The 22,399-nt window shown below is 42.1% G+C and overlaps 1 protein-coding gene across 2 annotated transcripts; it reads left to right on the top strand.

Annotated features, from left to right (window-relative positions):
• Positions 1-7,661: 7,661 nt before the first annotated feature.
• On the top strand, positions 7,662-21,038 carry LOC142375288 (breast cancer metastasis-suppressor 1-like protein-A). 2 transcript variants are annotated; one of them, XM_075459265.1, is made up of 11 exons: positions 7,662-7,931; positions 8,111-8,201; positions 8,607-8,734; positions 8,846-8,925; positions 10,217-10,313; positions 12,062-12,151; positions 12,293-12,357; positions 12,467-12,506; positions 12,725-12,854; positions 15,650-15,741; positions 19,012-21,038. In XM_075459265.1, the coding sequence occupies exons 1-11, from the start codon at positions 7,796-7,798 to the stop codon at positions 19,149-19,151; spliced, it is 1,089 nt and encodes a 362-aa protein (XP_075315380.1). In that variant the 5' UTR covers positions 7,662-7,795; the 3' UTR covers positions 19,152-21,038. The 2 variants fall into 2 exon arrangements, with proteins under 2 accessions (XP_075315380.1, XP_075315381.1); XM_075459266.1 differs by lacking the exon at positions 19,012-21,038 and having other exon boundaries at positions 15,650-15,862.
• The last annotated feature ends 1,361 nt before the right edge of the window (positions 21,039-22,399 follow it).

Genomic DNA, 22,399 nt, shown 5'->3' with positions numbered 1-22,399 from the left:
TCAGTATATAATGACAAAAGTTCAAGGAAAATTACCAATGGTGTGTATGAACATTAAAAGAGACGAAACGAAAACGTCTCAAACAGGTTCCCATACCTGTTTTCCTTCTAGTCGCATATGGTAATGAGAACTTTTGCTTCCTTTTCTGAGCTATAGCTTCTGAAAAAGTTATGTAACACATCTGAGACTTTATGTATTTATTGATACTCTTAAAGCGAGGTAAAAGAACTCTTAGATCCTCCCCTTTGATACTTTGGTTTCATGCTGAATGTGCAAATGCATATTTTTTCGGGGAAGCGTAGGTGTGTTTCAGAGAAGGGGTAATACCTCGATTTCCGTCCCTAGACATTCCCACAATGTTATACACACTGTATATATGCATGCACACGCTCACACAGACAAAGGAAATAATTTGATATCTGTTGTCTTACTACCCTGTTTGCCATCCAGAGGTGTTACTACATTAGTCTGTACTGAGGCCCAGGCTCGTCATTGCTTACATTTCTTTTTTCTTTGTTGTTAGGCGTGCTACATGTCTGAAATGTGCTATGAAACGGATTTCCTTTGCTGTTGAATATGTAAAAATGCTAGTTTTTATGGAAATGTGTCTTTCTACATAAGCTATGAATATTCTAAACAAACGTGTGGGCTGAAAAGTTATATCTTATAGATGGAAATATTTGCTACATTTGTCATTATCTATTACACATGGCACATTTGCATTGTTCCATAACTACAAATCACAACAAATCAAACATTATTCTGTACATACATATCTATATATAGAAAGAGAGATATGTATATATCTATATGTATATTTCTCATTCATATATATATATTTTTATATAGATATAGATGTGTGTGCGTGTGCTCTTATGTTTGTGTAAATAAAGGAGCATGTTTCTAACAGTATGAGAGTGCCCAGCACCAAGTCTGATTTGATCTGGTTTACTCTCACTGAAATCAAAATAAGATCAAATTGTTCAAATATTTACAGAATTTTGATTTAAAAGTTTCTTTACTTCTGTGAGTTATACATCTGTCTTGATTCATATTTCACGTGGTGTTGACACTACGTAGTTTTCTGTTTGCATGCAGGAACTATAGACTTTATACATAAAGGTGTGCCTTGATCATGGGTGCCCAGTCAAGAGAGATGCACGCTTTATCAATTAAATAGAAATTTAATTCCATTCAATTCAGTTTTATTTATATAGCACCAAATTACAACAAATGTCATTTCAAGGCACAGCCAAATTCAAGCCAATTACAATCCAATTCATTGTAATACAATCATAATCAAATCAATTCCAATTCATTAAATTCCAAATAAGTCCAATTTACGCAAAGCAAATTTACAAAAAAAGCTACCACAGAAACTTCTCTTTGATCTAATCTCTCTAAAAGAGAACAGAGTGAGGAGAGGTGCACCATGGGAGGTCCATAAGCAGTCTAGGACTATTGCAGCATAACTATGAGATGTGTCAGGGTCACCTGAGCCACCCCTAAAAAAGAACATTTTAAGCCTAATCTGATAGGTAGGGTGGGTGTCTGCTTCCTGGACATATACTGGCAACTGGTTCCACAGGAGAGGGGCCTACTTTTAAAAACTCTAGGAACCACAAGTAGACCTGCAGTCTGTGAGCTGCGTTTGGAAAATATTGCACTACGAGATCCTTAAGGTATGATGGATCTTGGTCATTAAGAGCTTTATATGTGAAGAGAAGACTTTTAAATTCTATTTTGAATATGACAAGGAGCCAATGAAGAAAAGCTAAAACTGGAGAAACATGATCTCGCCTGCTAGTTCTCATCAGAACTCTGGCTGCAGCATGTTGGTTCACTGGGGACTTTTCAGAGAATTTTTGAGACTGCCCCATAATAAAGAAATTACAGTGATCCAATTTTGAAGTAACAATTGCATGCACTTATTTTTCTGCATCTCTCTGAGACAGGATGTTCCCAACTTTGGCAATATTACAAAGATGAAAGAGGGCAGTCCTTGAAACCTGTTTTATATGTCAGTCATAGGACATATCCTGGTCATAACCAACTCCAAGGTTCCTCAATGTAGTACTAGAAGCCAAGGAAATGCCAAATATATAGCTCTACAGTTTCTTCCTATATCACTCAGGTCCAAAGTCATCCAGGTCTTTATGTCTTTGACACATGCTTGGAGTCTAAACAACTGATTGCTTTCATCTGGTTTCATAGATAAGTATAGCTGAGTATCATCAGCATAGCAATGAAAATCTATGCCATGCTGTCTAATATCACCTAATGGAAGCATGTATAAAGTGAAAAGAATCATTCCATGCCCGGACCCCTGTGGAACTCTATGACTTAGTCTGGTGTGCGAGGAAGATTCTTCTTTTACATGAACAAACTGGAATCTGTTGGATAAATAGGACTTAAAACAGCCTAATGCAGTTCCTTTAATCCCAATAACATGTTCAAGCCTCTGTAATAGAATGTTGTGATCGGTTGTATCAAATGCATTGAGTTTCATTTTATTAGGTGATTCATTCTTGTGGGTTGTTCGTAAAACACATTTCCAATTTCCTACCAGTTGTATAGTTTTCTTTCAGAATTAAGCAATTATGTCTTATCAAATTAATTTGTTAGGGCTGGGTTACCATAACATAACATCTATTACGTTTGACCGAATTCATTCTCTAGGTCAAGGCCTCAGTTTAATTGCGTCAACAAGGGTCAGTTTTGTTTCAGTCAAGATTATGTTTACCCAACCCATATATATGTTAAGGAGACACAACATAATTACTTAACATTGAAAGAAAACTGTATAATTTTGTGGCAACTTATTATTTGTTTTTTATTTTTCTTCAAAAAGTCATTTTTTGAGTGCACTAGCACTCCAAAAAATGCTAAATGAGAATCTGATCAAAATGCATCAAGTTTACCCACAACAAAGTAAATAATGTTTGTTCACAAAGCATTATGATATCATGATCAGTGTGTTAGTTATCATTCTGAAAAAAATGTCATGATTAGACAGACATATAGCCTCAAAGAGAGGTATTTCTATCAAATCAGATTTAAGTGTCCTTCTCAATGTCCATAGGCCTACTCATGGCCAACAACAGTACATCTTGCCTTATCCATGCATCCATTTTCTATACCCGCTGAATCCGTTGGTCGGGTCGGGGGGGGGGGCCTGGAGCCTATCCCAGTGGTCATCGGGCGAGAGGCAGGGTACACCCTGGACAGGTCAACAGTCCATCACAGGGCATCTTGGCTTATCAAAATTAATTAATTCATTTAAAAGGCATGAGCTAAATGCCGATTTGTGTGAGCTGCTTGAATGGACCTCAGAAAGTGGCCATAAAGATATTTTTTGTTTCTGAGTTTTACAAGTTCTTGTAAAGTCATGCTATGACATACAGTTTGTTCTGTATGTATGAAACTACATTTATCAGCTGTTTAGCTTACCTCGGCATAAAGATTGGAAGCAGAGGGAAGCAGCTAGCAGATTGTCCAAAAAGTGTACAAACAACAAAGTTGTGGTTTTAATGTCATCATCACCAGGTTGCAAAGGCAAACAGCGGAATTTTCCAAGAAAAAATTACACAAAGTCAATAAAAAGTTCCAACATGAGATAAACTGTAAAATAAGAACTTGTTTCTTCATATCAAACATGCTATATTTACCATTAATTAGTGAATTTTAGAGCTTTTTGGTCATTCTTTTAGAACCTTTGAAATTAATTAATGGGGCTAGAGCTATTCCTCCCAGTTTCAAGTTTTTATGCTAAACCAATCTAACCTAATTTCCTAGCTGGCTCTGTCTTTGTGTAACAGTGAGTTCGACTTGAACTTGGAAGTGAGGTTTTCTGAATTCCAGTTAGGATATTTCAACTGGATTGCCCCCATATAGAAAACTGCTGACTCTATCTGTTAGTGTTCATGAAATTATCTTTGTAGGAATGCTTTGCAATTCTGCGCTCATATTGCGGTTGCTGTGCTGCTGCAATGTAAGCTAGCAGCCAGTGGCTACACTGCTAACACTATCTAACCCTGTTAGCAAACCGCACTGTGGCCCTACTGGAACGCACATTAGGTGTTACTTTATTCCCAGCTCCATTATCTGAGATAAATATATATTTCAGTATCAGCAGACAGATGTGTAATCTTAGTAAATTCCCAGCAACGTAGGTAACCATCTAACTTTTGGAAATATTAAAGATAGCTTTAAAGCGGACGATAGCACATTGAGAACAAGTGCTACAGGAACTCAGGCTGTAGAAGCATGAAATGTCATAAGCTAAATGTCATAAGTCAGTAAGTAAAACAGGTTGAATATTATTGTTAAATTTAATAACAGTGGTAGGCAAAGGATGAATGTGAAATAGAGGGCATAACAAATAAGTTACTTTGCCTCAATTCAAGAACTTGCTGCTGCATACTGAACCAGCTGGAGATGTTCGAATCTTTTAAGTGTGGCAAGAATAGTTTGGGCAGTAGTAGTTCATAGAAGATTAAGTGAAAACACCAGAGACTGAGTTCACGGGGGAGGACAGCAAGAGAAGGCCTCTCAAAAGGTTCCCCAAGAAAATGCACTTTTTTTTTCACATGAATTCATGAAAACACAAAAAAATACTTTTAAGCCTAAATATAATGGGAGGCATCGCTTGTGTAAGCAAGTAGCTCAAAGTTCATACATTTACATTGATTACACAATGTTGTCACGGTGCCGACTGTCATGTGAGTACACATGCAAAGTAGTTCAAATATGTCAGGTAGGAATTCTTGCAGGGCACATCTTTAGTACAGGGAAGTAGCTTTAGATATACTGTGCAGCAGACCAGAAAATGCGAGTATTACGTGCTGCACACCATGGAATTAGTGTGTCAACAAGACACAACACAAACCAACTGAGCGGCATCTTTCAGTGTTCTCATATGCGTTGTTTAATTTGATGAGGATTGAGCAGACGCAACTCTTGTTCTGTTGGTTAAGGAGTTACCAGTAAATTTCCAGCTTCCTGCCTGAATACATCGCAAAGGCACTGAGCCTGGTCTCGCATGTCTGGGTTCCATATCTAATCTAATCTCATCTAAATAGAACAAAATGTACAGTAAATCTCTTCCTACTTTTCATATTTAAACTTATGGTCTATATCCATTTCCCCATCCTGTTGAGCAGCAACCCGATGAGAGGATTGGGATGCATCCATTGGTGTATGTATGTGTGTAAATGAAGAAGCAATGTGTAGCTATATAGACTAAGATGTGGTGTATGAGTGTGTGAATGAATGTGGAAACGTGGCATGTAGTGTAAAAGCACTTTGAGTGGTCAAATTATCATTACAAAAGTTAATAGCGTTCAGAGTCAGAGTTACATGCAAAATATAATTTGACAGCATGGCCAGTAGAGGATGCTGTGGATGTGGAGTAAACTATGAATAAGGAGCAGGTGAGGTTTAATGGGTGCCTTAGAGGGACTGGATAAAAACAGTGATTATCAGGCAGAATACAATTAATTTGGGGAATTAAGTGATGGTAGTTAAGGACATTATTTTCGCATAAAAAAAGTCTTGAAACTAGCACATGTTTCTTCATTTCCCTCATTCGCAAGAGGTTGTCATTATGAGTAGTAAAGCACTTCAGTAGGAAATGGACTTTAGTCAAAATCTGCTGTTTTGACATGTTAAATTTTGGTGGCGAACAGAACACTAAAGAGACACTTGAAAATGGTGGAGGGGCCAAACTGCAAGTTAGTTACACATATGGCTTAAGATGACTTGAGTAATTTGAGTTTTGCTTCTTGGAGAAACAAAGTATGGTCATTGAACTATGACAGAGTTTACACAAGTCCCCTGTCGCATTTTTCTATTTTTTTCTATTTGTGGTTGTGGTAATCCATTCTTAATTTATCTTCCTCTCTGTTGCTGTTAATTTGTTTATATCATCTTTTTTTTCCCCTTCCACGTTGAGTACCAGAATAAATCATTCTCTAAACAAGTGAGTGGTTGAGCTGAGGAGCCACTGGTCTCCACTACATAAGAGGTCGCTACCACTCTCAAGTGGTTGAAATGGAAACTGCAGATAATGGGGTTGCTACTCAGGGAGCAGGCATGAACGAATTCAACTCCTGAAGATATGACTGATAAATGTGCCTGTTATTGCCATATGATGCACGTCACGAGACATCCTTGAAGTAACAGTAAGTTCAACATTGTTTTGCGATTACAAAATAAAACTGAAGATTTGCCTACTGTATGGAAATGATAGATTAGTTGATTAAATACATCAATGTAAATCAGACTCCTCAAAATATACCACTGCACAAACAAAGTGCCATGCATGATGTGAGACTCATTCATTTCTCTTTTTTCTTTAATGTATCAGTACTCACCATGGTACATATAAGTGTGTGTATGATAGTTCAACAAACGTTTTTCTTCTCAACAATCAGTCATTTCTAATTTGGACTAAGTAATCTTAACAATAGATTTTTGTTTAACCTTCAAGCTTAACTTCCAGCTCCCAAAGGTTAGAATTTCAACATTAGACACACTCACGGTGCTTCATCTAATATAATATATAATTTTTAATCTAACTGGACATTTGTTGATTTCATGTTACTGCAGTGCTGTGGTTGTTTTCCATTATAAGAAAGTACACTTATTTGATTCCTCCAGCTGTCCATCACTGTACAAGGCAACACCACATCTCCAGGCTCCACTCACTCCTCAGTCCATCAATCACTGCCACCCAAGTGTGTGAGACAGAGACGGGCATCGAGGCGAGACGGCTTTAACTCCAGGGTGCTCGATACGTCTGTCACTCAGCAGGTAGAGGCTCTCTGACACCTCTGCAATGTATTCCTGCAGCTACGAAGGGTGCCTTCACAGGCAGTCATGACTCAGCCGTCAGCTCATATGATTCTCACTCTGTGGTGTTCTCCTTGTCTTTGTGTTAAGCAGCGTGCACCTCAACTCCACTCTTTCTGCAGTTTAAACTGCCTCTTGCAGGTTTATCAGTACAGATTTCTGTAGAACTGTCTCTTTAACTATCAAATGATTAGTCTGAATGTTAGTAAGTAATTAATAAAGGATGAAAAGCTGCAGTATTTCACTTTTCCACTGCGTCAAAGGTCCACTAGAGGAGTCTTCATAATGTAACCTAGAGCAAAAATATACAAAGTAAATAACTACCTGAGTACCTTATAAAGGCTTTTATCTTAAGGCTCATAATACTTGTAATTATTATTCAGTTTAATTTAAAAAAAATAGAAAGAAGAAGAAGCCAAAGAAGACTATGACATCTGAAATGATAAAACGTGATTTCCAGAGTTTGATCAATATTCACTTAGTTAAATGCACAAGAGTGTGCATAGGAAAATAATATCTAAACAGTTAATATGTGTCTTTTTTATTTACTTCAATCATTACTGTGTATTAGAAAATTTTGAATATGAAAATAAAACCAGTTTGTATCAATTGTAGTAACAAGTGCAACAGTAATGGCTCAAAGACAGCAGTCATACGCCAGCACATACACATGTTGTCTTTGGAGTTTACGGGAATGTTTAAAAAAACTACAAGTCCCTAATACTTTCCGGTCCCTACTAGTTTGTCCTACCATCATTTGATTGGACAACCTTTGTAAAGCTTGTCGTGATTGGTCTACAGTCATCATGCTTGTGTGTCCAGCTGGTAGGTTCGGGCTGGCTAACCGGCTAGCTGTCTGTGCTGCATTTGCTTCTTTTCTTGGGGCTAAACATAAAGGTACGGGCGTGCCACGCCGTTAACCCCGACTCCTCTGATAACCGCAATGCCGGTTCACTCACGGGAGAAAAAAGAAAGCAACCACGAAGAAATGGACGTTGATTTTCCAGAGCAAGACGGCAGCAGCACAGACGAGGAGGACACCGTTAGCTCGTCCGTGTCTGAAGATGGAGACAGCTCGGGTAGGAGAAACAGGCCTAATTAATGAGACACACATAATGTGAAAGACACGGATTTGACAGAATATGTGGTTTCAAGTCCAAATCGGGGTGGATATATTGTATGGAGTTGGTATGGGGTTTAGTGAGAAAAGTAGTGGACAGGAAGTAATGTGACACCTGTGTTGTCTTCATGTGAGCAGAAATGGACGATGAGGACTGCGAGAGGAGGAGGATGGAGTGCCTGGATGAGATGACGACACTAGAGAAACAGTTCACTGACTTGAAGGAGCAGTAAGTTCTCAACTCTGTTTGCAGACGGCCTTCATCAGCTGCTGTCAAAAGTTCTGCGATTAAAGACTCCTGGATGCTTGCCATCACCTCAGGTTACTTTGAATAATCCCCCAAAGACACATGATGGACAGTATGATGCTCAGTGAAACCGAGCATGCATTTAAACCTCACTGATGGGTCTGCATTAGTCTTTTTGTTTCTCCCCCCAGTTGTTGAGCTCTTTAAAAGTGGTGGTCCGCCATAGAAGTAAACTGAAATCCCAGAGAAAAAAATCATGGAAGTGACCTAAACCTTTTATTTATTTTTTTTCTGTATTTTTTTTCATCTATAAGAACATATAGAAAAATATGTCGGTTTGGGCCCAGTAATGAATCCGCTTGACCTCCATGTTTTCCGCCTTTTGAGGTTGTATAAGGAGCGTCTCAGCCAGGTGGACATCAAGCTGCAGGAGGTGATGGCCGGCTGCGCCCAAGAGTACCTGGAACCCCTCGCCAACCTGCAGGAGAACATGCAGATCAGGACCAAAGTGGCCGGTGAGTGCAATCATTTTGCCTTATTATTGTTGTTATTATTTTTTTCATTTTCTTTCGCGGTTGTACCTCTGGATCAGTCTTACCAGAATAGATCATTGTTTTTGTTTGCAGGGATCTACAGGGAGCTGTGCCTGGAGTCGGTGAAGAACAAATACGAGTGTGAAATCCAAGCTGCCTGCCAACACTGGGAGGTGAGAGGCGTTTTTTCCAAGTCAAACCCCATATCTTTCAAACATGCAATTGGACAGAGAGGGAAAAACAAAAAATGTTGGACTTTAGTCACTATGTGCAGCCTGAAGGGAGTACATTGAATCCGAGAGGGTGTGCGATGAAGCAAGACGAGCGCCTTGGAGAAGTTCGTTGAGCCAGAAGTTGGAATTTTCAGTGTCACAAAGGTCCTTAAACCTGGCTTAAATCATTGGAATAAATCATCTGAAAGATGTATTAAAAGTCGATATCTGACATTGTGACAAAGTCGAGATGGGGATGATGAATGAATGTGTGATTTTTCAAATAACCGACAGATGATCAATAAGGCGGCGGTCGTCTTAAAAGTGGATCTGCGCACCGCATTTAGATGTTCGTCAAACTTTGGCAGTTTCATCACCGAATTTGACCACATTTGAACTCGGTGTTGAGCTTTAAACTCGCGGTGATTCTCAGCTAAAGGAGTACGTTGCTATTCACACCTGTGGAGCCTGACGATGTGCCACCAATGACGCTTTGCAGTTTACAGCAACGGAACAGGTTTGGTTGTGTGCCATGTTGCCACGGTGACCGTGCATTCGGTCGGTGGTGCAGAATAAGCCACGACTGTTTGTTAAAAACTATGCACAGGACCACTTTTCCCTTTTCCGTTCCTGGTCCTTAACTTGAACACAGAGCTCAGATGTACTGAAGTCCAGTCCAAAGCAATCCCCCTCCTTCAGAAGTGGTTACCGCATCTCGTTAAATCCTGAAGTTTGTCAGTCATGTTTTCCCAGAGGGAGCTTCTCCATACCTCCTCGTTCTAATCGTCCGGTACGGGTGTATCATTTGACATCCAGAGCTTGTATCCGGTCTTTCTTGCCAGATTCAGGAGTATCCCAGTCAGTTTAGCATTGTGGCTGTTCTTTGCACTCTCTACTTACTGCCGGGATGCACTGGTTACGCGACAGCTTCAAGGTAGCCATCTCGTCTCTCACCTCTCTCCAGAATCTTTGTTTTTTTTACACATCGTTTTCTTATGCCGTCCCGCTTTGCCAACAGGTCAGCTTTATACTGCTGATATCAGATCTAAGGCATCTTAAATATCTATAAAAATGGGCTTTGATTTGCTCAATGACTTCTGTGATTTCTGTATTATTACAGGATGGTGTCAGAGCTTATCAAGTTAAAAGTCAAGCCAGTTGACACAAAGAAAAACCCCTCTGATCCGACTTGTCACCTTTTTGCTGAGGATTTTTGGTCCGTACTGACCAACATGTCTTCTCTGTCCTGCAGAGTGAGAAGCTGCTGCTGTTTGACACTGTGCAGAGTGAGCTGGAGGAGAAGATAAGAAGGCTGGAGGAGGACAGACACAGTATCGACATTACTTCAGGTACCAAGCAAACGATTGACCTCAAACTTCTTTCATTTCATGCATTTTTACTAGGGATGCACCGATACCACTTTTTTTTCAAACCGATACGATACCGATACTTGGATCTGAGTACTTGCCGATACCGAGTACCGATGCCGATACTTCTACCACAAAAAAATGTAATGAATTGGAAGACAGGTTTCGGTCTCACTAGCCCAGTGGTTCCTAAACTTTTTGTGCCCAAGGCACACCAAAGGTACAAGTATAAATCTCAAGGTACACCTATTGTGCAAAATAGTCCTTCTAACACGTGTTATCATTCATATCATGTAAAATATCTGTAAATGTCCACAACTATTTACTAATGCCAAATACAATGTGACAAGACGACTATTACTCATGAAATATTTATTAACAAAATATTTCAAAAATTAATTTGAAACTTTATCAAATTAGGCTTCATCAAAGCAGCAACAGTCATTTAAACCAGACGGGTCACAAAATTAAAAATGAGGCAAAGGAAACTCAGCACGCAGAAATTTTGCACAGAGAACTGTCAATGCTAGGAAGCTGCATTGTCCATGGTCCTAAACTACAATTTATCAATGCAACATTTCAGCAATCAGTAAAACATGTGCTATTGTAAATATTTTGCCTACATACAAATTAGTGAGATACATGTGCCTGTCGGGGCGCGCAGTTTTCTTTAATCCTCGGTGACACTGAGCAGAGGGCCACTCGCAAGTCCTGTTCAACAGAGAGCCGCGACCTCCTGTTGTTCTTCATGTTTAACCAGAGCAGAGAACGCCAACTCACACAGGCAGGTAGCGGGGAAAAGAAGAAGGTGCTCAATCGCGTGGTGGGAGATGCTTAGGTAGTCCGATGCAGAAGAATTAGCTAACTAGCAGTTCAGTTAGCATTAGCTAACTTCTCCCGACAGGAAGCACTCGGGCTGAGGATTGCTGACACCCCCGGTCCAACTGAAGCTATAAGACGGTAACTTTCATGATACTGTCGACAGTTTTTTTTTTTTTTTTTTTTTTTTTTTCCTCTTTTCTATCGGTGGTGGGTTGTCAGCAGTCTCTGCACTGGTGGTTGGTGGTTTGCTTCGCACCAGAAAGCGCTCCATTTTCCTCTTTCTCTGTTTTCATGTTGTCCTTCAGACTTTGAGGTGTCACGGTCTCATAATTCCCACCTGCGCAACTGCGTTAACAGCGAAATGTGGGTTCTCTGAGGATTTTTTTAAATTCTTTTTAGGAATAGAGTTTTGCTCTTTATTATGAAATGAGTACATACAAAGTACTGATATAGTAAATAAAATATATATATTTTTGTGTAGTTGTATATTGCACACCAGGACTTGGACACCCTCTGATCGCGGTCTTCATGGTATCGGTTCATGCTGTCGGTTAACTTTAACGAGTACGAGTATGTTAGAATGGTATCTACCCGATAACCGATACCAGTATCGGAATCGGTGCATCCCTAATTTTTACATTAAAAAAAATCATCAGTTTTGCTTGACAATGATTGATTTAGTATTTCCTTTTAATCCAGATGTTGAGTAAATCTTTAGTGGATGTCCTAACGCACAGTAGTATACAGTCAGTAGGGAAAAGCAATGATGTAGTTTTGAATCAGAATATATTTATTGATTGTTCGTATCTCAAGTTTGCAGCTATTGTCAGAGTAAATCTCGTACTGGAGGAAGGGATAGAGGAGCTCAGTGTTTCCCTTCGCTGGGATCCGTTTGCTTTGTTTTGCAGAGTTGTGGAATGATGGATTACACGCACGGAAAAACAAGAAAAAAGACCCGTTTTGTCCCGTCAAGAAGAAGAAGCCTGTTGTTGTTTCTGATATCCTTTCCCACTGGCCCGCCCTCGTCTTGTTCTTTCCACCCTTCATCTCCTGCACTGTCAGCTCCTCAGTGACGAGCTGTTCATTCAGATGTTTCCTGTCTCTCGACTCGCATGTTTTTCCTTAACCTTTGATTTTACGGCCCTATATTGTTTACATGCTGCAAGATCTGGATATTCTTGAAGACTGGACTGCAATAAGAAAGGTATTTTTCTCTGAAAGCAGACCAAAAAAAAAAAGAAAAAAGTATGCGTCTTAGTTGTGATTTGACCTTTCATGTTGTGTCTTTTTCCCTCCGCCCCTCCCACTAACAGGCGATGGCATCTCTGGGGCCGCACCGGGTGAAGGTCGATGGTAAGAGTTTCTCCTCAGTCAATATCTGGCAGAATGCGGCGATCGAAACCCACTTAGGCAGAAAGGCTTGATTCAATACCTTTCAGCTGGAAGCACCGAAGATCGTAGCTGAAGCAGACATTGCACTTCCTCCTCCTTTTTTTTTTTTAAATACTTTTTTTTTCTTATTCTCTCCCTTCAATCCTCTGTTGTTGTTTTTTTCTTTTCTCTTCCCCCAGTCCCGGCAGTGAAGCCTGACAGACATCACCACGTGGCACGTTCCGAGGAAGGGCGACTATTTTATGACAACCAGTGGTACTGCAGGGGTCAGGCGATCTGTATCAACCGCAAGGATGAGTTCCCAACTAGGTATGTGTGTGTGTGTGTGTATGTAGTGGGGGGGGGGGGGTAAAAGTTTCATCACATATTAAAGGGATAGTTCGCCTCTTTTATGACATCCCATATTAGCATATTCCCTACGGTACTCTGCACCAAAGATTAACAAAAGGCCAAACACAGCTTTAGGGACTTGTAGAGATTCGGAGCACAGGTGCATCGAGGTCATTCTGGGTAGGCCAATAAGATTTGTGAAATATTTGCGGATAGAAATGTCCATGGACGGTCTCGCTGTCAGATTTGTACAAAAGTGGGTAGCGAACGGCTCTGATTCCTATATTTCTGTCACTTCTAAACTGGGTGCCCGTCCTCACTTAGTCACAAAATGTGTTTTATGCACCCTCGTCCACCTCTCCTGAAACGGGTCATTTAAAGAGTGCATATGATGCTGATTCACAGGCTCCTAATGTAGGTTTAAGGGTGCACTTGAATAGGTGTGTGCGTTTTAGTAATTAAGAAAAACGTTTTTTTATTTTTTTATTATTTGTTATAACAATGTATTGGCTTCATCCTCTCTTGTCACTATCTGTCTAAAACACTCAGTTGCAGCTGCTGCCTCTTTAAGGCTCCCCTCTGGGAAAAATTCAGTCTGCTCTGATTGACAGCAGATGGGCCAAAAAATGACACTTTGAAGAAGCTGCTCATGTTTTGTTTGAGGCAAACCAAACCAGTGGCAAGGCATGAACCGTGCAAATGTTTTCACTGCTGTTAAGTGGTGGAGGTTAAATCAGGACTCCAGCGGGTGTTTTCAATCGGTCCGGAAGCAGTTTCATCCACACGGATTCAACACACCTGATTCAGATCAATGCATCCTTCGCGCCTTGTGCAGAACTTAAAGGGATAGTTCGCCTCTTTTGACATGAAGCTGTATGACATCCGATACTAGCAATATCATTTATGAACATTTTCTTACCCCCCGCTGCGTCCTGTGAGCCGAGTTCCGGCCTCGTTTTGGCGTTGACGAAGGTAGTCCGGCTAGTTTGCTGGGGCCACAAAAATAAAGCGATTTACTTCTCAAAACAATATGCGTTCAAAAGAGTAATACATTTGCATCACAAAATGGTCATCCAGGAAAAAGTCAGACCTCACAATCGCTTGGCGCTATTTTCTCTCCCTTGTATCACTCCGTGATTGCCACTTGCCGACAGCCGCACCTGTTACAGTGTTTGCTGCTCGGAAGCAGGGGACTGCTCGGTCTGCACTTCGGTCTGCACAGTTTACACAGCCCGTAGTGATACGAAGGTAGAGAAAATAGGGCCAAACGTTTGTGAGGTCTGACTTTTTCCTGCACAACGATTTTGTGATGCAAATGTATTACTCTTTTGAACGCATATTGTTTTGAGAAGCAAAGCGTTTTATTTTTGTGGCCCCAGCCAACTAGCCGGACTACCTTCGTCAACACCAAAACGAGGCTGGAACTCGGCTCTTTTGAAGAGATCCATTTCGCCTGAATCAGGTGTGTTGAAGCAGGGAAACATCTAAAACCTGCAGGACAGCGGCCCCTCGAGGACCAACTTTGGACATCCCTGAACTAGATGGTTCCTTCCAAAAAGAAGGTCTTTCTGTAAACTTTGTTTTTCCACCAAAGTGGTTTCAGTGCCGGTTTGACTTCAAACCAGTTCTCTCTGTTTTGACTGCCGAAACTCTGGCTGCTGCCCTGAAAAACTGGCCCCACAGCAGCATCAGCTCTTTACTGGTCCGGAACAAAGAACCCGCTCGCGTCAGGGGTTTGGGGCGGGATTATGGAGATTAACAAGACCAACTCAAATGTGACCGCCATGTTTACAATTCCGCGGCTTTTGTGAACGCACCACACATTGCGGCAGAGTTTCTAAACGCCGTCGGCTGTCATAATATCACCGGCGTGCGCTGTTGGAATCCCGCTCTAACAGTGTGTATTAGTCCTGTTTGGTCTGTGTTCGGAAACACCGGGTCAGCGTAACAACGAGCGTTTAATAACACGACTGCAGTTTTAAAATGGCATTTTTAAGCCATGCTGTAGATACCAAGACCTCCGTTTGCAGTGAAACCAAAAAAAAATTCAAAATACTATTAGTAATAGAAGTTGTGGTGTGTTTGGGACGAGACTTTGAAAAGGACGTGAAAATCAAACCAATTCTTGGCTCATTCTTTATAGAAGCAGCTAGAAGCAGGCGCAGACTTTTTGTCCACCAAACTTTCAAGGATCAATTTTCAGCTCCACCTTCTTGTTTCAAATATGGTCACTTCTCAAACTAGTGGGTGACATGACGGCGGCTCCGTCCAACATCGATTTGTAATGTTTGTAGAACGCCAAACTAACCAGTGCTCATTTAAAAGTAGTCATGGTCACTGGCTTAATAGCCTACAGGATTAATGTTTTATGACACCGTGTCTTTGAAAACACGTTTGCATAGTCTCAGTTATTTAATCAGCCAACAAATATCCCAGTATACAGTTTGTATGAAGGGGCCCGTGCCTGTTTTCCATTGTTTATGCCATCATATCACCCGGTCATATCTGCAACGTCAATTGCATCCACGCGCACCTCGGCTTTTGCTGTGAACACCTTGCAAATTTGCTCCGTATCTGTTGGTTGTGGTTTAATTCACAGGATCTTCTTCCACCTCACTGAAGCCGAGGTTCCCGTGTTAATTTTCACATGCAAATGCAGAGGGCTGGAAGCTGACGCCTCGAGAGGGGAGGAACTGTGGTGCCTCCTGCCGCGCGGCGGTATCGCCGGCCGCTCGGTTTTGCGCTAACGCCGTCTGTTTGTGTTTGTCCGGCAGTGCCGTCATCACCACCATCAACAACGACGAGGTGTGGTTCAAGCGACTGGATGGTACCAAGTCAAAGCTGTACATCTCCCAGCTGCAGAAAGGCAAATACACTATCAAACACTCATAAAGAAAGGAAAGAAAGCAAGAACAAAAAACACTTAAACACACACACGCACACACACATCTCTGCTGTGTTTCCTCTTGTCTCCTTTTCCATGTAGTATCTCTCGACACACGCTGTCTAAAACCAGATAAATATAAACTGAACCTCGGTGTATGAGGAGACTGTCCCCTCTGTACATATGTATATGTGCGTTGATATTATCAACATAGTCACAAAGTGTCATTTTCTCTGGAGCGGAGATCCTTGTAAAGTGCTGCTTTAAAAATGAAATTTTTAAAATAAAAAGGGGGGGGGGGTGGGTAAAACAAAAACCGGAGCAGAAGCAAACTGTGAAACGCAGAGCTCAGTCGCGTGCCTTTTCTGAGATGAGACGATGCCTCGGCTGGGGCGGGGGGGAGGGGTGCAACAATAAGTCTTGAACTATCAACGCAGTGAAGCCTTACTTCCGTACTGGGTGAGAACCAGGGAGGACTGAAGCGGGTCAACGGGCGCGCGAATGTGCAACGCCTGGTCCGGGTGCAGCGCGCCAGCAGCGTGTTTGACGCGCCTCCTCAGACGCGCCGGTGAAACTTGAATTTCATGCTCACGCAGAGAGCCTGTTGACTCTGTAATGGGATCCCACAGGGAGCTCAGAACAACTTGGTGAAAACGTGTCAACGAGGAGAGAGAATTATCAATTTTGACTAAATGGACGATGTTGTGAGCAACTATTAGATCAAACTCGAGAACACCCAAAGGTTTTGATGGAATCCACTTTGGGAGCCATTATGCTAAAAGATCTCTAGATGTTTTAGTGTCTTTTCTTTTCTTTTTTTTTTAGTCCAGCACTACACTAATGAGTTAAAAACCAAGGCCTGCACTAATAAGTAAAGCATACGTTGGAATCTGTATTTTAAGCATAGAGTAATGGAAGCTGCCCTGTACATAGAGACTTTGGTGTGTTTTGTGATCCTCCCTTTTTAATTTCCTGTCACGTTTCCATCGGTGTGAAGGTGCCTGGACTCTTTAGATTCGTCAGCATTTGGAGTTAGAAAAAAAAAAAACCTCCTCAGGTTTGGCCTTCTTTTTTTTTTTTTTTTTTTTTAAATGTTAGGGTGAACTCACGAAAGCCTCAAATCCGTAAAGACGAGTGCCATTTCTTTTTTTTAAGGTTTGAATATCTATATGTTCATTATCCCCCGATCTTACCTCCTTCCTCTTAATTGTCACTTTCTTCCCTAATGTGCTTCCTGTTGTTCTTCTTTGCTTAAAGTAAAACTGTTCCTTGTAAAAAAAAAAAAAAAAAAAAAAAAAAAAAAACTAAAGAAATTTTCTATGTGCGTCCGTCCAGTGAACCTGTCTGTGTAAATGACATTTGAGTGAGTGGGGTGGGGGTGTCTTGCATTGCGTTGTATTTACCAAGCTTTATATATTTCTGGCCTCGTACACATACAAAGTACTGCCTGCCAACAGTATTGTAAAGAGAGGTGTCTGCGACGTATATCGTGATGAAAAGCCTGTATGTGAAGCCGTGTGTGGCACCTGCTGGAGAAACACCTTTGACAGAAACTCCTGTTTGTCATTTCTACTTTGTTTTTTTATCTTGTTAAAACATCATGTTTCCTTTTACACCGTTGAGAAATAAAAACCTGACATTGTGCCAATGCATGTACAAGTGGTGAAACATTTTGTATATTTTTTTTTTACATCTTGTCATTTCTTTAAGTGGTCTTCAGGAATAGTTCTCCGGGCTTCTTGAAGGACGTCCCAAAGCTCCTCTTTGGACGTTGGCTGTGTTTTGTTCCGTTCTCTGTAAACATGATCCCACACCGCTTCATTAATGTTAAGGTGTGTCAATGTCCAGAACACAAAAATCTTCAGAAAGTCTGGAGAACTATTGCTCAAGTCCACTTTAGAAGATCACAATAAAGTCTTGATCTTTAAAAGTAAACATGAGGAAACAAGACTTCTTTGCATGTTTTATAAGGATCAGCCTCAACATTAAAACTCCTTGCGCATGGTGGCACGGAACAGCTTGTATCAATGGAGTGTTCTGCTTCAAAAATGTTGGGTCCTGTCATTCATGTGGATGTTGCTGACGTGTACCAAGCGCACAGCGATGGCAGGACAACACGCTGCACAAACTGCTCAGGAACGGATCGAGGGAACTAGACGAAGAGCCCGAGGCTTTGACCTAGCCTCCAAAGTCTCCAGATCCCAATCCAATTTAACATCTGCAGGACGCACTGGAAAGAGCCCAATCCTCTGAGGCACCATCCCACAACCTACAGCACCTAAACAGATCTGCCGCCAACCTCACGCCGGCAGACGCCCCAGAGGTCCCGTGTCCGTGACCCAACGGATGGTTTTAATGTTGTGGCTGAATCGTCATCAAACTCTGTTCAGCGCAGGAGAGTCCTTAACTTGAATGACTTCTTCTGCACTTTTGAAAAAAAAACGTTGTTTGGATTTTTATGAAAAAAGGTGTTTTGTGCTTTCGTGTGCTAATGAATTCATACACTGCTCAGCTTATTTCGAGATATATAAGGCCTTTTTTTTTTTTTTTTTTTTTCTTGAACTTGATAGTTTTGGAGCATCTCTAACATCCTATTGGATTTGGCATGCACAAAAAGCTCAGATACAATCTTATATAATCATTCCGTGAACAAAGGGAGAAAGTCTGCGTCAGTACTCAACCCATAGACACCCCCGGGGTGAGTTAAAACCCTGGTTGCCCTTCTCTGTGTCCCCAAATAAAAAGTGGCTTATTTGGAAGACAAATACTGAGCTTGCCCTGTTGGATAAGGGGCTCTTTTGGTGTGCTGTGCTGTTCAACCTCTCAGTCACTTATTTCTGCCAGAAGGCCACTCACTCGATTAACACCACATTCTGCCATTGATCCAGGATCTACGCTGATGTACCACTTTCTCGGCCCCCCCACCGCACGGCCCATCTGCCTGCTCATGGATTTGTGCAGATGCCTCACGTGGCAACACAGCAACTTTTGCTTGACGTGATTGAAGCATTGATCAGACGTGGCAGCATCATCTGAAATTCAAAGAAATCCATTGGAAGGGTAATTGGTTGAAATACCCCACCTGAAAGAGCTGTATAATCAAACTCAATTATTTCCAAGTCCGTGACATGGTTGTATTATGAGAGCGTCATGACGTCATTAAACAAAATACAAAGAAAAAAAGGAAGAGAATGTACTTCAAATGCATCTCTTCTAACAACTTGACGCTGCCTCTGGTTCTTTGCATTGCAGTGCCCGTCCTCCTGCCAGAAGGTGGCAGCAGAGCTTTGTGGCTTAGAGGAAGCAGCCTCTGCACTGGATGGCTGGATGGGAGGAGGGGGGAGGTTGGTTTGTTAATCTGGGGCACCCTGCTGCTGAAGCCTTCCAGCTGATGAGAGAGAGGAGGGATGAAAGCACAGTTTGATCACAGCTCGCTGGCCACGTTTGCTTCTGCGACAGAGCGAGGTAGAGAAGGAGGAAAATCCCCATCGCCGCGTCAAAGGCAGAAGCAGCGGCAAGCGAGCATCGGGGCCGCCTGTCCCTCTACAGGCCATTCACCATCACACTAGAGCTTCCCTTGACTCTGCTTTGCACTGTTCTGTCAGTGTGCACATAAGCATGTACGAGTATGTTCAGGAATGATAATTACATGGTAACTCCTGTGGAATAACAGCAACGGGAGAGGGGGGGTTTCTTGCTTTGAGTCTGGCTGTGTCTGTGTTTGTTGAATCAGCTCCTCCAGGGGTTCTGGATGGTTCCGGGGCGCTGCTACAGTGGCAAGACTGGTCCTGTCCGGATGTGAGAGGCTAGCCATCCTCAGCCCATCCATACTTAATGAGTAACCAGAACTGTAGGGTCACTGGGACGTGTTTACTGCAACACTGGGGCTAATTAGACCGGGAAAGTGTCACACTGTGCTAAATTACTTATATCCCTGCCGCTTTGTGTGATGCATGCACGCGTGTATCGTTGTGTGACTTCAGGAAAGTGAGACCCTGCATTTGCATGGCTTTGTGCATGCATGCATGTGCTTTGTGCGAGGACTGTGCGTGGGCACGGGCCTTTGATGCCGATTGTGTAAGAGAATGTTAAATGCACACATTCATAAGTTACCATCACAGGGATGAGGCAAGCTGCCTGTCATCAGTGTTAAAGTGAAGATGGACACATAAGCGGAAAAAATCTAGCCAAGACCTGACGTAGGACGTGAGAGATCCATCGGAACCTTTGGTTGATCCACCTACACTGAAGCCTCATCAGAAATGGTCTTCCATGGAGAAGAAGCCATTCTTTTGGAAGGGAAACGGGGAGTAAAGGCTGAGGTATGCCAAGTTACACAAAAAGTGGACTGAAAATCAGTGGCAACAGGTCTTATGGAGGGATGAATCCTCCCCAGAGCTCAACATTATTAAAGCAGTGTGGGATCATCTTGATGGAGAACGGAACCAAAGGCAGCCGACATCCAAAGAAGAGCTTGGGAATGTGCTTCAGGAAGCTCGGAACCATTCCCGAAGACCACTTAAAGAAGTGACAGAAAGCTTGTCTAAGAGGGTTCAGGCTGTGCTGAAGAATAAAGGTGCTCATACCACACATTAACTGCCTACTGTATTTCCATTTATGCTTGCACGTAGATGTGTTTGACGGTTGTGGGCGACACCGCCCATACTGACCTGGGGTCACCTGCAAATGGTAAACCTGCGCTAAACTTGAGATGCCATCGATTCTTTTCTGTCTGCAAGGTGAAATGGCTGTGCTGAGGAGAAAGAAAGGAAATCTGCCTGTGCTCCCTTGCCTGTCTGCCTTCATCTACTATTAAGGTGAATGCATCACTGATCTCTTCTAGTCATGTGGGGCTTGGAGAGAGTTTATTTTTAACCACCCTCCACTGAATTTGACTGAGGCGGCTACATCCTGTGGTTCACTCCAATGCCCCTCAGTAGAAATTGCTAGTTTATACCTGAGGTACAAACATCTGCTTCTAAAGCTGTTATCAATTAAGCACCGACTGCAGCTAATGATGCAAATAAGTTGTGTGCGCTTTTGTACCACCCAAACCCCTTTAAACCAAGGAATAGTCAAATGTTTCAGTGCTTTTTGCCACATATACTCCATCAGAATGGAGAAATAAGAATAAAGAAAATGAATAGATCATCTCTTTCATGTTTGAGCTATGGCATGGTGGACAGCACTTGTTTTACTCTCTGGACAGACTTCTTGGCAGACCCTCTGAGGCACTATGCACGGGGGTCTTAAGACCTCTTGGCTGTAGGCATCTGCGAAACAAGGAGCAAACTATCAACATCCTTACACGTTGAAACGTCTGTTGAGATGTGCATGTTTGCTGTGAAGGCCCTGCATATTTTACAGGGGTCGTCACTTAATGTTTGCACAGGCTCAAATGCTCAACATGTTTTACCAGGTCTCCAACAAACCATGCAGCACCCATTGAAGTGATAAGCTCACACCTCAGTGGACATCCTTGTCAGCTGGAGTATGACATCTTCTTGGACTTTTCCCAAAAGGCCTAGAGTTCAGTGGGAGGCTTTTTAAAAAGTTTTTATCTTCTACAAAAGGTTCCTAACTGAATGAAATTACCCAGAATGATTTGAGTGGTAGCCACAATAAGAGCTTTTCGAGTACTCTAAATGCTAATGAAAGGAATTCATTGGATTAAGCAGGTCTAGAAAATGGATTGGATAGAGACCCGTGATACTGCTGATTAATGTGGATTGTGCAGTTTCGAAAGAGTTTCAGCAACCTTTTTGGAGATGTTGAAGCTAAACAGTTTGACCTCCGCGTACTATGGGAGGCTGCCCTCGTCCAGTGATGTTCAGTGGTCACTGGTTTCTGGTGATGCAACTCATTCTGACTTGATAGTTTGAAACAACGCCGCTTCAACCAGCTGGCGGGCCTGACTGTGTTGGGGGTATTTATCTGGCCAGACGAGGAGGCGGTATCACCTCCCAACTCCACACTCGCTGTCCTGGGACACCATACAGTATCTCCTCATTATATCAGGGCTGATATGCAAAGTAACCCAGGAAACCACTGTAGCGTGGCAGGAGAAGACAGGGGCAACATTTTAAGCATTGTGCGCGCTTAAAAAAAGGATGTGTTTTTATGCCCTTCCTTGTTTGTGTTTTGGAGTCTGGACAAGATATTACATCGAGTGGCGATCAAGTTGGAGCTTACTTTAACAGATAAACGCGCATCTTATCCTGCTCTGGCAGCCTCAGCCTCACATGCTCAGAGTCGGGTCAATATGAAAATGTAGTCAAATGGTCAACTGACATCAGAGACAGGAAGCAACAGAGGCTCTGCACAGTCGGAGTGGTTCCCCTACGCAACAGGCTTATTTCATTTGTTTGTTTGCAGGTGAAGCACATATATGTCTAAATCTGGGCATACGTACATTTTTCTTAAGCATCCACTTGATTGCTTTGATTCCTGCATGCTCGTATGCGTACATCGGGGAGGGGGTAATGTTTGTGCTGGACATAGAATCAGTGGAGTGAGAAACTCACCCAGCCTGTTGGCTGCAGTCCTAATTGGCTGTGTGCTGTGAACAGGATGCTGACGGAGCACATCGCACAGACAGGTACTCTGTTTCTCTCTTGTTTCATCTTCAGCGTTTGTGAAA

The sequence above is a fragment of the Odontesthes bonariensis genome, chromosome 24, assembly GCF_027942865.1.
Source record: "Odontesthes bonariensis isolate fOdoBon6 chromosome 24, fOdoBon6.hap1, whole genome shotgun sequence".
NCBI classification, from domain to species: domain Eukaryota; kingdom Metazoa; phylum Chordata; class Actinopteri; order Atheriniformes; family Atherinopsidae; genus Odontesthes; species Odontesthes bonariensis.
The sequence above is the reverse complement of the archived record's forward strand: the minus strand, read 5'-3'. Positions and strand labels throughout refer to the sequence as shown.

What these genes read in the sequence shown, in the direction of transcription:
- LOC142375288 (XM_075459265.1), top strand. Translation starts at nt 7,796, where the DNA reads ATGCCGGTTCACTCACGGGAGAAAAAAGAAAGCAACCACGAAGAAATG. An exon ending in CAGTATCGACATTACTTCAG is followed by an intron (nt 10,314 to 12,061) that starts GTACCAAGCAAA and finishes TTTGTTTTGCAG; the next exon opens with AGTTGTGGAATGATGGATTA. An exon ending in ACTGGACTGCAATAAGAAAG is followed by an intron (nt 12,358 to 12,466) that starts GTATTTTTCTCT and finishes TCCCACTAACAG; the next exon opens with GCGATGGCATCTCTGGGGCC.